At 36.5% G+C, this 16,031-nt stretch overlaps 1 protein-coding gene across 21 annotated transcripts in view; it reads right to left on the minus strand.

The window, feature by feature from the left end:
* BTBD8 (BTB domain containing 8) overlaps window positions 1-16,031 on the minus strand; it is a 143,438-nt gene that overhangs the window by 64,276 nt on the left and 63,131 nt on the right. For all 21 annotated transcript variants that reach the window (XR_007516708.1, XR_007516709.1, XR_007516710.1 and 18 more), the window contains 4 exons: window positions 6,273-6,455; window positions 5,496-5,633; window positions 4,492-4,621; window positions 2,014-2,075 (listed from right to left, as the gene is read on the minus strand). Coding sequence is in view for 18 of the 21 variants with exons in the window: in XM_049879793.1 (XP_049735750.1) it covers window positions 2,014-2,075; window positions 4,492-4,621; window positions 5,496-5,633; window positions 6,273-6,455 (513 nt within the window). In the remaining 3 variants the exon portion in view is untranslated. The remainder of the gene's footprint in view (window positions 1-2,013; window positions 2,076-4,491; window positions 4,622-5,495; window positions 5,634-6,272; window positions 6,456-16,031) is intronic.

The following is a 16,031-nucleotide window of genomic DNA, read 5'->3' on the forward strand; positions in this document are numbered from 1 at the left end:
CTTATGAAATAAACAATATCACCCATGAGTAATGTGCTCCCTTAAACAATTAACTATATGAGACCAAACAGTCAACGGTTACCCACAAGCAAAGAAGAGACGGCAAGGAGGGAAAGCGAAGCTAGATCAATGGAAACAGAACAAACAGAATGGAAATAATGAGAATGCTGACACATTATAAAAATTGTAACCAATGGGATAGAACAATTTGTATAAAAATAGTTAAAACCAAACCAACCCTGTTGCCATCAAGTTGATTCCAACTCATAACAACCCTACAGGACAGAGTAAAACTGCCCCACAGGGTTTCCAAGGAGCAGCTGGTGGATTCAAACTGCTGACCTTTTGGTTAGCAGCCAAGTTCTTAACAACTGTGCCGCCAGGGCTCCATAAAAACTGCTAAAGGGGAACCTAATTTGCTGTGTAAACCTTCACCTAAAATGCAATAAAATATTATTTAAAAAACAAAAACCTTCCTCTCTGTCTTACCACGTTAATTTTCTCCCATCTTCAAAGATTCCATCTCTCTTTGGAAAACGTATTTAATCATTTCACATTTACTGAGTACTTACTAATACCAGATAATTGAACATAAGTTATTACACTTAATTTTCACAATAGTCTAGTCAGGCTTTATTATTCCAAACTAAGACTTACAGTTTAAATGTCTTGTCCAGGATGACACAGATAACAAATGTAGAGCCAAGATTTGAACCCAGCTCTTCCGATCCTAGGTCCAGCATTCATTTCATTCTTACCACTCCCTTTATGAGAAAAACTTATTGCTCTGTTTCCTTCCCATTGTTGTTAACAACAAAAAGCCCTCAGACAATCTCAAAGTCAGGAAGAGCACGAAAAAGCAATGGGACTGGGTTTTATTTTGCTATAGGCGAATAAAGGTGAGAAAGCCTCTTATCTACTAACCCTGATAACCATTAGGAGAACAGGGGAAAAGGAAGGCAGGTAAGCTAATGGCTGGAGAGCATTAAAAAAAAAAGACCCAAGGTAGTATTTCCTACAGTATGTTCTGTGGAAGCGTATAATGAAGGGGGTAGGAGGGTAGTGATGTTTCTCACCCTGGACAATGGGAACTTGACCCCTGCCTCAAGCAGTAAGAGCTCTCTCAGCTTAGGCCTACAACTTTGTGGGTTCCGGGTTCCTATCTAATGGCTGATGAAAAAGAAAAGAGGATTCCCTATTCCACTTTGCAAGGGCAATGTGTCCTTTGCATTTCAAATTGGAACTCTCCGTGTAATCTCCATTACATCAGAATAGTTTGGGGCTTCAAATACATTACTGATTAAGTGAGTATATAAGTTAGCTTGGAACCCTATCATTAAAAACATTTTTTGGAAGAAAAATGTATTTCAGGTTATAACAAATATACAAAGTAACTTTTGGAGTAAAAAAACAATTGTATTCTTGGTATTAAGTGCCTTTTCCAGACCAAAAATACATTACGAGAATTTAAACTTAAAACAGAGAAAACTGGAACAACAAAAGCAAAAAAAAAGTAGGTTAATTAGAAAAATAGATACTGAATTAGGTCTAGAATTCTAGACAATTTTTGATCTAATGGAATAGTTCCAATGTGTTATTTGCCAAAAGAGTTTTCAAGGAAATGAAAAAGGTAGACAGTATTTCATTTCCTGTGCCAGCTGGATATCAGAAGTTCACATCATTTTAAAAATTTATGAAATACACACCCGATTTGAAAAAATTTTTTTTAAAATAATTTCCATTAAGAAATAGCTTTAATGAAATGGACACAAGAAACCCGGGGTGGAAACGGGCAGTGTGCTGTCACATTATAGGGACTGCAACTAATGTCACATAACAGTATGTGTATAAATTTTTGTATGAGAAAATAACTTGAGCTGTAAACTTTCACCTAAAGCACACATACACATAAAAAGAAATAGCTTTAATTAATTAAAGAATAAATTGTTAAAAAGTTAATCAGAAATGAAAAATAATGAAGTCTAAACTATTTGGTATCTTTTGAAAGTTTACCTGAGAGCTACTGAATACAGGCTTTTTGCCCAGTCTTCGGTCATCACCCTTGTCAAATGCAGCTGTAGAAAGAAAGAGTAATTTACTTTTATAGGAAGCATTATTATTATTATCATAGACATAAAAGGAAGGTAGTATGCTAGCAAAAAAAAGGTTATGTTTGTATGAAAATAACTTCAAAGAGCTGAAACCAATCTATTACACATAAATAATTCTCTAATATATTTTAGATTTTTTTTAAAAAAGTACTTTTTCAGTCTTACTCATTGGTCCCCACAGATTCTGTGTTACTAAATTAAAATGAACAGATAAGAAATGCACTATCTCACAGAGAAGATTTGCATATTTACACAAAAATAGAATTTTCTTAACCAGTGAAATTTTAGAGATAATTGGTTTCATTTAGTTTTCCAAATTTCAAAAATTTACAGATTGTGGCAAATGTAGTGTTTTACAGACTATTAAATATAAGAACACACTTATCCTAAAAACCTTAAAAATATTCTGTTGAAATTAACTACAAATATTTTCTGGTTTTGGATGTTTGAGGAAGGAAGAAAAATAGAAGGTTTTATTGAAAATAAACCCAGACACAATCCCCAAACCCACATCATTTTCTTAGAATTACATAAAAATTAACTTTATAGGTTAGGTTTACATGGGAATTATTTGTGAACTCATGCTATGTTCTTCAAATAAGAATTTGAATGAAGTCAGAAAAATATATAGGAATAATGGTATGAAAGCTATAAATGCAGTTTAGTTTATATATTTATTCTTTTTGAAGGTTATGGTAATTTAAAAGATACTTTGAAGAAATGTATATAATTTCCAAAAGTAATTTGACTTTTATTAAAACAGCTGATGAAATATAAAATAAATTTTCTGAAATTCTACCATGCATCTTCCAGCATTTCTATTCTACAGGATCTGTGCTGTAAGACAAAGCGAGATTCTGAAAATGGTATTATAAGGTCTGATTCACAAAAAGCACATGACCTTGTATGATAATATACAAGAAATTAATACAAAATTCCTACCAAAGGTCTGTAACTCAACAAGAAAATAAGAAATGTTGTAACAAAGACAACCCAGAACAATTCCTTTATGTGGGGTTTCCCAATACAGTAATCACAGATAAAGTCAGGACTCATTATCATTCAACGCATTTGAGATTAAAAAAAAAAAAAATCATTACACTGATGTAATAGGATGGAAAGTTCTTTTGAAATTAGTTGGATTACCAATAATATTTTATTTTAGATATGTATGGGTATGTTGTATATTTACATATATTTTTAATAGGACTTTTAAGAATTAAAATAAAAGAACATTGTTTGAAGTGCAACTTAACTACGAAATCCTTAAAAATAGGGAAAAGCAAAGTTTGCTACCAGTCAGAAGAGAGTGTTGAACAACACCGACTCTAGGAATTCTGATCTTGTTTCTTCACATTGTACATTTTGTAATAAACTGTCATCTCAAAATCAGCACAGAAATGGTCACAGGAAAAATTTCCAATTTCTAAGGACCCTCTTTCCAAGACATTTGCTGTCATTTAAAAAAATGGAATTTCTTTGAAAAGTGCTCATCGGATCACATTTAGCTGCCTATGCTCATAAGGCAAGACAGAGCAGATGATATTTCAACTATACCACAAATAATTTAACATATTTACGTACTATCAATAATATGTTATATCACACATGGCTTTCATGTTTTATAGCACAAAAATATTCCCTTCATGAAATACAGTCTCTTAACCTAAAATGTTTTTAAAAGTATACTTGCTGAATCTGCCAACATATTTCCTAAGGCACCTGCTTTAACACGAAAGTAGTCATGAAGCCATTTTCAATTCCCCACCCTCAAAACTGTATTTTAATATTTTTGAAATAAAGACACTGCTGAGCAACATACATCTTTTGTTTAATGCTAATGTTTCAAATAGTACCTATTAAATGTCAGAGACCACTGTGTGGCTCCTGAGGGACACTCCGCAATAGCACACACCATATCACTGAACCAATCAGTTGTGAAATAAAGCAATCTAATCTAGGCAAAAATCACAAGAAATAGAAGCTCATGCAAAAGATGGAAAATCTTTATGGTAAAATACATTTTTAAAAGGGAGGAAAAAGTATGCTTGGTGATCTGTTCTAGGTAGATTACATTTTCCTATACTTCTAATCTCTTTACAAGAATGTTTTTAAGCAAATTAGGCTAGAACATTTTTGTTAATACAGAGTAGGATTAAAAATTGATACATACATAAAAAGGAACAGAGTTTCATTTCATAAGAACAAAAAATGATTTATTAAAACTACCTAAACATACTATCACTAGATTCAGTTTTAGCACCCTATTATTGAATAGAAGCACACAAATGTTAATCCTACCATTTACTAAAATGCCATCAAAATACCTGCTGTCACAAAGATCATAATAAAAGAATAAGAAAATCTCAAGCTAACATACCTGCTTGGATTTTCTGTTGGTCATCTGTGCTCATCAGCTTCCAGCTTTCTGTGTGACGAACAGCATAGAAAGACTGTACCAGGAAGACCCACAGCTTATCGCGCAGAGCCTGGATCTTGCACGTAAAACCCTGTGTTCAGGCAACAAATCAGCAGCTGGTGAGAGCCACATTGTCATAGCAACCAGTCATTATTCCTTTCCGAATCTACTTACTCCTAAGCTAGATCAGTGATGTCATCACTTAGATTTTAAGATCATCGGGTACATGTTATTTATGAATGCTTATGCTCCAACAACAGAATTTTACAGTGAGGCAGGAAGGCAAATGCTGTTACCCTTTCAAGCAAACGTTATTTTAAATCACCAATGCCCTTTGGATGAATACCTTCCACAGCCTTTTTTAAATCAACTATGACATTACAAGGTCAAATACTCTACGGAATAGTAATAAATTTGATGAAATATTTTAATCATTCATGTTGAACAAATGCAAAATGCCAATAATTTGCAATTAGCTTATTAATTAATATTGATTAACTGCACATAAAAAATAAGTAATATTTTAATTTTACTGTGTCCCAGTTAATACAACTTTAAAATAAAATTTTTTCTGAAAATAAAAAGGAATTAAGAATATATTATAAAATAAAAGATATTAATGATTTAAATTTTTAAATATAAGTTTTATATTCAGAAAATTTAATATGGTGACAGGATAGAAATACTAGAGTTATACCATGCCAATTACTATCGCTAAGTAGCAAAATTTGTTTAGAATTAACCAGCCAACCCCCAAATTCTAAAACTTTCATAATAAACTCATTTGGAGGTAAACAGAATTTTTTAAACTCTGTATTATAAGGAATTTCAAACATACACAAAAGAGTATAACCCCATGTATCCATTGCCTATTTTTAATGATCCTGAGCATTTCTGTGCATACATTTAAAAATCTTAGAACAGTTCAAATATCATGTTTTTGTGAATTTTATTATACTTAATACCATTTCCTTTGTACTGTCAGAGTTCAGCAATGTGTCCAGAGCCATAAGAAGAGAGCAACTATTCTCAGTGGTAATGTTTTCTTCAATTGCTTTCAAAACTTTTTCCAACAGATCAGCTGTGCTGCTCATTGCTTGTGACTACAAAACACAGAAAACTGATATTTAACAAGAATATATCTGTAAAAAGTATAAGAAATATGAAAGTCTGGCATAACAGCAGACCATTTATCATAACTGGCTGTAGGAACTCAGCCAACAGTTACATTTGCTCCTTCCTTTCCCTTCGTTAAAAATACACACACACACTGTTCTTGGCAGTCAAAATAGCCCTAATAACAGAGCCTAGAAATAAGTAGTAGAGGGTCTATATTCAACGACTAATGTTAGAGAAAGTGAGGCCCCAGTAAGACGGAATTTTGCATGAACCGTAACTGACCAAAACAATATACATGTTTACAACTTTGGTTTCTAAAGGAGTTGGCCAGAGTTACACTGTGCCTTGCCAGGGCACTCACACCCATCCCTCCCTTTATCTTGTAAGCCAAAAATCTTGTCCGTCACTTCTCTAAATCCTATGCAAACATGCCATCTGGTATGGAATTTATTTAAATCATACTAATTCCATAGGAAAAAAAAAAAAAAACCCATTGCCATCGAGTCGATTCCAACTCATAGCGACCCCATAGGACAGAGTACCCGAATTTAAAAACTCATACATAATTAAAATCAGAACCCAAAGATGGAACTAAATATAGGATAAAATTTTAGACATAATACCTGTAACAGAAGAGCAAAATTTTCACTCTGAATGATCCTGGAGAAGTTTACTACAATAAATGCGATACACTCTTCTTGGAGCCGAGATGCCATAGTCAGTACTACTTCTGTCCACTTCACCCTGGGTAGACTCATGATTAGTCTGTCACTTTCCATCAGAAGAAAAGCAGCATTCTCATCATTCTTAAAATTTTAAAAATATTGGAAAAAGGTTAGATAGTTTCACTATTCAAAAAATAACTTTATAAGCAAATCAAACACTTTTGTTGCTTTGTGATTTACCTGGAAAAAGGTGCTATCTTTATCATTAGTTTTATGCATAATATTTACCTATTCATTTAGAATTACCCAAAAGGTCAGACTATGTGCTGGGAAGAATGGAGTTATACTGAGATTTTCACTACTGAATTAATTTTTGTGCTTATAGACACCATTTAGGCAGGGCTACAGTGATATAGCCTTACTTCTTTTCTGACTATAAAATACATGCTTTTTATTGCAAATTCAGAAAGGCTAAAAATTACTTATTATCCCCAGTGATTTTCTTCCTCCTGCCTAATTAGGTAAGACTATACTTTTTATCTTACTCGTTTAATGATAATTCATTTTCATACCATAGGGAAAAAAATTCACAAATACTGATCTCTGTGGAAAATGGAATGACAATGAATGCCATGTGCTCCAAGAAAAGGGAAAAAAATGACAACTTAAAAATGTATATATCTTATTCATGTTTTATTTCTAGTTATTAAAACAATGATTAATAAATTAGTTATTTATTGAATAATTATCTGATAAACTGTAGTAGACTGAAAAACATGGCCACAAATTCTTTGCAGCTCAGTTCTACTCTGTCCTACAGGGCTGCTATAAGTCAGAACCAACTGGATGGCAATGGGTTTGGTTCTGGTTTTTGAATGTGGACTTGCCTTGTCACTTGTTTTAACCAACAAAATGTGGTGGAACTGATTTTGTGCAAGTTTCAGAGCCTAGGCCTTATAGCTTCTGTCTTCAAACTCTTGGAACCTTGAGACCACCAGGTTATGAGGAAGCCTGGGAAGAAAGACCAGTGGAGAAAGAGGTCCAGCCTACAGCTTAGCCAACAGCTGAATGCAACTCAGGAGTGAGTTCACACACGACCAGCAGAACCACCATCCAGCAACCCACAGAAGTGTGAGAAATAATAAGTTATGATTTTATGCCACTTAGATTTGGGGTTTGTTTTGTAGATTTGGGGTAGGTTATTACGTGCCATTAAAAACCCAGAAAACCCAGTGCCATCGAGTTGATTCCAACTCATAGCGACCCTGTAGGACAGAGTAGAACTGCCCCATAGAGTTTCCAAAGAGCGCCTGGTGGATTCAAACTGCCGACCCTTTGGTTTCCTATGCCACCAGGGTTTCCGATGTGCCAATACAAAAATATTAAATTTGGAAATGACAGACTGAAATCCTTAACATGAATGGCATTTGTGGCATGATGTGGAACTTTGCATACCCTCTGTTTCATTCAATTCTCAACTCAAGCACTATGTCTTCCCTGTTCTCTAGATTTATATCAGATTCCTTTTATACGTGCTATCAGAGAGCCTGTCTCTTTTCCTTAGAGCACTTAATTGATTTGTAATTATTCAATCACAAATGTTCCTATTTGATTAATGTCTATCTCCCTCACTACACTGTACATTCACTGAGTGTGAAACCATGTCTGTTGTTGCCCAGTGCCTGGTATAGAAGTGGATCATAGTAGACACTACAATATTTGTTAATCTTTTAGCATTATCGGAGACTGAACTGTGAATCTATAACTGAATTTCTAAGATAACTTAAGTTTAATCCTTGAGTACCAAACTTTTTAAATTTCACCCATTTGGCAAGAATTTTTTAAAAATGTATTATATACTTCTGCTTTATTAGAAGGAGCCCTGGTTGTGCAGTGGTTAAAGTGACTGATTGCTAACTGAAAGGTCAGTCTGATGGTTAAGATTGTTGTGTCACCTTGGCTGGGCCATGATTCTCAGTGTTTATATGTGATCATTCCCATGACGAGATCTGCTGTGAGTAGCCAGTCAGTTGAAAGGGAGTTTCCTTGGGGGTGTGGCCTGCATCCAAATATAAGCAGACATTCTAGCTTTTTGCTCGCTCTGGATCCTGTGGCTGCCTCCTGCTCATCTGACCTACAGTTCTTGGGACTTGAGCTATCAGCTTGCCTGTCAACCTTGGGATTCATCAGTCTTCACAGCCTGTGAACAAGAGCCCTGCTCTCCAACCTGCCAATCTTGGGTTTGCTGGCCCCTGTGGCTACGTAAATCAGGAAAAGCCTCTATTTCAATCCACGGACTTGGGACGTTCCAGCCTCTACAATCGCATAAGCCATTTCCTTGATATAAATCTCTCTATATATTTATATGCTTTACTGGTTTTGCTTCTCTAGAGAATTCAGCCTAAGACAGTCAGCAATTCGAAACCGCCAGCTGCTTAGAGTGAGAAAGATGTGGCAGTCTGCTTCCATAGAGATTTATAGCGTTGGAAACCCTGTGAGGTCGCTATGAGTCAGAATTGACTGAGAGCAGTGGGTCTGGTTTGGATTTGCTTCATTAGAGAAAAAAATCACTTTGCTATAATTCAGGGTTTTTTTTTTGTTTGTTTAGTCCCATTGTCCTTTCCTCCTCTGGTGACTTAGTAACTATCGAATTACTAAGGGTTTTAAAGCAATAAGTTCAGTTTGTTCTACTATAGGGATTACTCTGATAGTGGAGTCAAATGTACAGTATTCAGATATTCTTGGCAGATATCTACAAAGTGCTTATTATATACACAATGTTATTTGCTGTGATAGTAATTTTAAAAAATCCAGATATCAAGTACAGTTGTAATTGAGTTTGAAATATGGAACAGTTAAATGATAACATAGGTGGTATGAGACTTTGTTCCATATGGACCCAAATACATAACAACCTGAAAGGACAGAGTGCCTTCAGGTTCACAGAAGAAAAAATGTGATACTTCTAGACTAGATACTAAATTTTAATTTAATGGTTAACATAATCACATGATTCAAAGTTCAAAAATGTATAAAACGCATTACTAGGAAAAGTCTCCCTCCCATTCCTCCTCCATTCCCATCATCGACCACCTATTTTCCTGTCTCACAACCAGTTTTACTTTTTCTATATCTTTCCAGTTATTTTATGCATACACAAACAAGTAACCTCCCCTTATTTTACCCAAATGGAGGCATCAGTATACAGTGCTCTGTATCTTGATTTTTTCACTTAGCATACATCTTGAATATTCTTAACAATTTATGAAGAGCCTTCTTATTGTTTTATTAGCTACATAGTAGTTCATCGTATAGATACACCATAAGTCATTTATCCAGTCCTCTACTGATAGACATTTGTGCTGCTTTCCAATTCTTTGCTATTACAATGTTGTAATGAATGACATTGTATGTAACATTATTTCACATATCTGTGAATAAATTCCCAGAGGATAAATCCCTACAGGATAAATTCTTAGTAGAGTTGTATCTTGGTTATCTAGTGCTGCTGTAACAGAAATACCACAAGTGGATGGCTTTAACAAAGAGAAATTTATTCTCTCACAGTCTAGTAGACTAGAAGTCTGAATTCAGGGTGTCAGCTCCAGTAGAAAGCTTTCTCTGTCAGCTCAGGAAGAAGGTCCTTGTCATCAATCTTACCTTGGTCAAGGAGCTTCTCTGCGCAGGAACCCCAGGTCCAAAGGATATGCTCTGCTCCTGGCACCACTTTCTTGGTGGTATGGTCTCCCTGTTTCTCTGCTTGCTTCTCTCTTTCATATCTCAAAAGAGGCTGATTTAAGATACAATCTAATCTTATAGATTGAGTCCTGCCTCATTAACATGACTGCCTCTAATCCTGCCTCATTAACATCATAGAGGTACGATTTACAACACATAGGAAAATCACATCAGATGACAAAATGGTGCACAATCACATAATACTGGGAATCACGGCCTAGCCAAGTTGACACATGTTTTGGGAGGACGCAATTCAATTCATGACAAGTGGCTTGGTGACAACTACTTGCCTTAGCCTGGGTTCTGCCAATAAAACGGAGCCTGAGTAACAGGCTTGTATGCAAAGTTATTTTGGGAAGTGATCTCAAGGAAATCAAAGGCACTAGAAAGAGTGAAACATGGAAGGAGGGAAACCAACCCAAGGGTATGCTATCTAGCTTCTTGCTACTCAAAGTGTAATCCACAGTTATTGACATCACTGGGAGCTTGTTAGAAATGCAGAATCTCAGGTCTCACCCTTGACTTACTGAATTAAAATCTGCATTTAAACAACATCCCCAAGTGTTTTGTATATACATTAAAATTTGGTAAGTGATATAGCTATTGATTACTGTAGGCAACTGGGCTCAATCTTGCTGGGGACCCTCTGGAGAGCCATGGAGAATTATCCATTCAAAGGACAGAGGGGAGATCATTTAAATACTGGCTCCCATCTTCCACTGGACAAGGTATTAACACCTCAGGTTGCCCCTGAGGTGTTAACATCCTTTCATGTCCAGGTACGCACACATGCCAGAATTGCTAAACTGCAAGTATTCCAGGTGGTGCAGCAATAAAGCCTCAGGACAGAAAGTGAGAAATACATATGATGTGACTGAGATGAAATGCTGTCAGATCACAGCTGAGTGCAGCTCAGTGCTGCAGCAATGACTGGAGCACAAAGACAGGCCAAGAGGACATGAGGTAGGGTGCCAGGGCTATTGAAACATTTCCAACATACGTTCAATCCAGCACTGTTTTTCAAGCTGTAGTTTCCTTCTCTGTAGCAACCTAGAGAAATCTACTTAGTGGGTCACAACCAGCATTAGAAAACAACAAAGAAAGAAACAGAATAAAGAAAAATGGAAAGCACCAGTACATCCTATATAATAAGGGTCAGTGCTGCTCTGTGAAACTTTTGTTTCAGTTCTACATGCACCAGTGCTGGATCACAATGTAAAAAGAACGTATTCTGGGTCACAGGCAAAAAAGTTTCAAAACCACAATGAAAGTCTTGCAAATTTATGCCCTCCCCAGGAATGAGTAGCAGTATTTATTCCTCACAGACTAACAACTGCAATAGTACATTGTTAAATCTCCTTTTTTTTTTTCCATTCTGAAAAGCAAAAAATGGTATGATCCTGTAGTTTTAATGACCATTTATCTTGAGTAAGTGAAGTTTAGGATCTCTTCATCAAATTAAGAGGTGTTTATATTTTCTCTGTGAACTATCTAATCCTTTCCTTCGGCTTTTTAAAAAATCCATTTTTAGGACCTCACTATATTAGGAAAATTAGTATCATGTCTATGATATGAACTGTCATTTGTCCTTTGACTTTACTTATGGTGGTTTTTATTGTGTAGAAATTGTGTATTTTTACATAACCAAATTTCTTTTATGGCTTCTGAGTTTGTATCATACTTAAAAAGACTATCCCTTTTCCTACCCCGCTGAGATCATAATTCTTCCATGGTTTATTGTAGTATTTTAATAGCTTTAGTTTTTTGTTTTACATTCAGATCTTTGATCCATTTGGAATATATCCTGGTATGAAACATGAGGCATGGATCCAATTTAAATTTTTTCAGTTTCCTGGTTGTCCTAATACCATACATTGAATAAACACTATAACACAGTATTTCATAGTCCTTGTGATATTGTGCTAATTAAATAGACCTTCAACTAATCTTTGGCCTTGGAACTAATAACATACTATATGTCATTTCAGTTTTACCCTCGTGACCACCAACACCTATTTTTATTTTAACTTTCCTAAATTTAAAAACTCTTCATAATTTGTTTTTAAGGGCTTAAACAAAATATTCTGAAACAAAACTTTAATCAGGTTTTGAAATGGTTCTAGAAATTACATTATAAAGTCCTGTCTTAGTCATCTAGTCCTGCTATAACAGAAATACCACAAGCAGATGGGTTTAACAAAGAGAAGTTTATTCTCTCACAGTCTAGGAGGCTAGAAGTCCGAATTGAGGGTGTCAGATCCAAGGGAAAGTATTCTCTCTCTGTCGGGTCTGCAGGAAGGTCCTTATCATCAATCTTAACCCGGACTAGGAGCTTCTCAGCACAGAGACCGCGAGTCCAAAGGACACACCCTTCTCCTGGCACTACTTTCTCGGTGGTAATAGGTCCCCGTGTCTCTCTGCTTGATTCTTTCATATCTCAAAAGAGTTTAGCTTAAAACACAATCCAATCTTGTTGTTTGAGTCCTGCCTCATTAACATAACTGCCACTAATCCTGCCTTATTAACATCACAGAGGTAGAATTTACAACACGTAGGAAAATCATATCAGATGACAAAATGGTTGACAATCATACAATACTGGGAATCATGGCCTAGCCAAGTTGACAGATATTTTTAGGGGTCCTCATACCACCAAGAAAGCAGCACTGGGAGCAGAGCACGTGCTTTGGACCCAGGGTCCCTGGGCCTGAGAAGCTCCTAGACCAGGGGAAGATTGAGCTAACAGAGAGAGAAAGCCTTCCCCTGGAGCCGATGCCCTGAACTTGGACTTCTAGCCTACTAGACTGTGAGAGAATAAACACCTGTTTCTTGAAGACATCCACTTGTGGTATTTCTGTTATAGCAACACTAGATAACTAAGACAAGTCCTACCTTTTCTCTCTTTTACCCCTCACCCTGGCAATCACGCTACTCTCTCTTCCTTCCAGAAATAATGGTTTGTAACTGGTAGTAGGCAGCAGCCACATCTTACTGAACTGCTACACAGTGTCCAAGAAATAGAAAAACTCAAAGCTCCTCACATTAAAATTTTAAAAATATATATTTCCCCATATATAGACCAATGCAGCACTCTCTTCCCTCCCTCAGTATATGAACAGTGCTGGGCAAACCACTGATGACCAGCATTTTTTGACGATTAAAGTGCATGTCATGGCATATGTGGTTGAGCTGAATCAGAACTAAAAAAGGCTTAGGAAGACTACTTACGCTTTCATTTTTCTAGAGAATAAAATTCAAATTTTTAACTTGTATCAATTAAAAATATTCTATTTTCTTTCAAAAAAGCTAAATATACTTTACTCGTATCATAAAATATGAAGAATACGTTAAAGTAATGTTTCTGAAAATCTGAATATCCACAAAGAACAACAAAATTCAAATTTTCAAAATAATCACCATGGTGCTAAAACGCTATTGATCAGACTGGGCATTTGGCTGTTCTGATGTTTATCTTTTTATCTGTCTTGAAAGGAAAAAAAGACATGTAGTCACAAAGCTTATGAGGATCTGATTAGAGCTATAAAATCAAAACAAAATATTGAGGCAGAGGGAAAGAATTATGAAGGTTTTATTCTTCAATTAATCTCACATACTTAAAAAAAAAAATACTACCTGTAAAATAAAAATCAAATTTCTTAACAAGACATTCATTAAAGATCCCTTCCATCTGGCCTCAGTCAAACTTTCTGAAGACTCATTTGTTCTCATTCCAGTGACAACTGATTATTAGCACTGACTGTCCAGGCTTCAGGTTCTTGGTCACATTTTATAGTCTGTTAGGAACGCTCCAACCTACTTATTTATTTTAAAATCGTACTCTATCTTCAGGTTCATCTTGAATTACTTCTCTCATGCTTCCAGTCAGAATCAACTGTTTTCTCTTCTATGTTCCCATGTATACACCTGATTATAAATTATACTTATTCATTCATTCATTTGCCTACTTGACAACAAATACTAAGTGTGCTAGGCGCTGGTGGAGGAGCCCGGCTGGTGCAGCGGTTAAAGCGCTTGGATGCTAACCAAAAGGTCAGCAGTTGGAACCCACAAGCCACTCTGCAAGAGAAAGATACGGCAGTTGGCTTCCGTAAAGATTTACAGCCTTGGAAACCCCATAGGGTAGTTCTACTCTGTCCTACCAGGTCTCTATGAGTTAGAATCGACTCAATGGCAGTGGGTTTGGGTTTTTGGGAGGTACTGTCATAAGGCCAAAGCCCCAGTAGTGCACTCGTTAAGAGCTTGGCTGTTAACCAAAAGGTCCACAGATTGAATCCACCAGCCGCTCCTTGGAAACCCTATGGGGCAGTTCTACTTTGTCCTACATGGTCCCTATGAGTTAGAATTGACTCATGGCAATGGGTTTTTGGTTTTGATTGTAAGGCCTGGACTATGATGGTAAATAATATTCATCATAAATATAACTTGCATTTTAGTTGTTTAAATGCCCATCTTTCCATCAGTTTATAAGTTCCTTGAAGTAAAGGCCCACATCTTAAAAAAAAACAAAAACGAAAAAACTGCCCAATCTGAATACCCATCATAATATGGCAGCAGTTGGTTTTAAGACCTGGCCTTGCACTTCCTGGCATTGTGAATTTGAATAAAGCACTTACTTCTCTGATTCTCTGTCTCATCTGTGAAATGAAGATAATAGTACCTGTCTTATACTCTTAAAAGCACTTTTGAACTGTAAAGGTGTCTGAGGCTAGGTTCTCTAGAGAGACAAAACCAGTAAAGGGTATAAATATATATACAGAGAAAGATTTATATCAAGGAAACCGCTCCCGTGATAAAAGAGGCTGGAACGGCCCAAGTCTACGGATCAGGATAGAGTCTTCTCCTAACTCATGTAGCTGTAGGGGCCAGTGAGCCCAAGATTGGCAGGTTGAAGAGCAGGGCTCTTGTTCACAGGCTGTGAAGATCTACAAATCTCAAGATTGGCAGGCAAGACTGCAAGGCCTCTCCTCATTTACACAGCTGCACGGGCTGGTTAACCCACAATCAGGTCAGAAAGCAGGGCTCTTACTCACAGGCTATGAAAATTTACAAATCCCGAGATTGGCAGGTAAGCTGCAGGAGGCAGCTGCAGGATCCAGTGCAGGCAAAAGCCAGAACATCCACTTATATTTGTACGCAGGCCACATGCCCAAGGAAATTCCGCTTCAACTGGCTGCTCACAGCAGATCCCATCACAGGGGTGATCACATATAAACACTGAGAATCATGGCCCAGCCAAGTTGACACACAATCTTAACTATCACAAAAGGTATTACAAAAAAACCCTCTAAACAATAATGATTATAATTATAAATGAATGTTTCCACTTCTACTAAACTGAATTATAGCAGGGCCTTTTGTTTGCCTTCATGAATAGGGAGTAACCATACCAAGACCAAAGAAACTATGATGCAAAATAGTAGCAAGAAAACTACGAAGTCATTCATTAGCTTAAACCTAGATTTAGATTTATTTTTTGCAGTGGTATATCACCAGCTTATGACCTATACTTATTTTCCCAGTTAGATTTAGATACCTCTTCTATGTAACCCAGTTTGTGGTATCATTCAGGATTCAGTTAGGGGAACAGAAAACCATTAGGAGGTATTTATACACACAAAGGGATTTGTTACAGGGTTTGACCCTACACAAGTGTGGAAGCTGGTTAAATGGTCTTTATATCTGATGCTGTAGTTTGAAGTCCATAGGGCAGTCAGTCAAGAAGGGAAGGTAGATGTAAAGTGGGGGACAGCAAGTTGAAACCCAGGAGTATGAGCTGAAACCCACAAGGATGGACTGGAGCTGTTGTCACTTCTCACTGCCTCCAACTGTGATGAAGTGAGTGTCCTGCAGGAGATGCTGGCACCTTTCTTCATGGAGCTAAACACACACCTGGCCCAGGAATCGAAGAGGCCGAAGGGAGTATACACGACAAGGTAGAGCAGTTGCAGGTCTGGCTGC

This window comes from Elephas maximus, chromosome 3, assembly GCF_024166365.1.
Source record: "Elephas maximus indicus isolate mEleMax1 chromosome 3, mEleMax1 primary haplotype, whole genome shotgun sequence".
NCBI classification, from domain to species: domain Eukaryota; kingdom Metazoa; phylum Chordata; class Mammalia; order Proboscidea; family Elephantidae; genus Elephas; species Elephas maximus.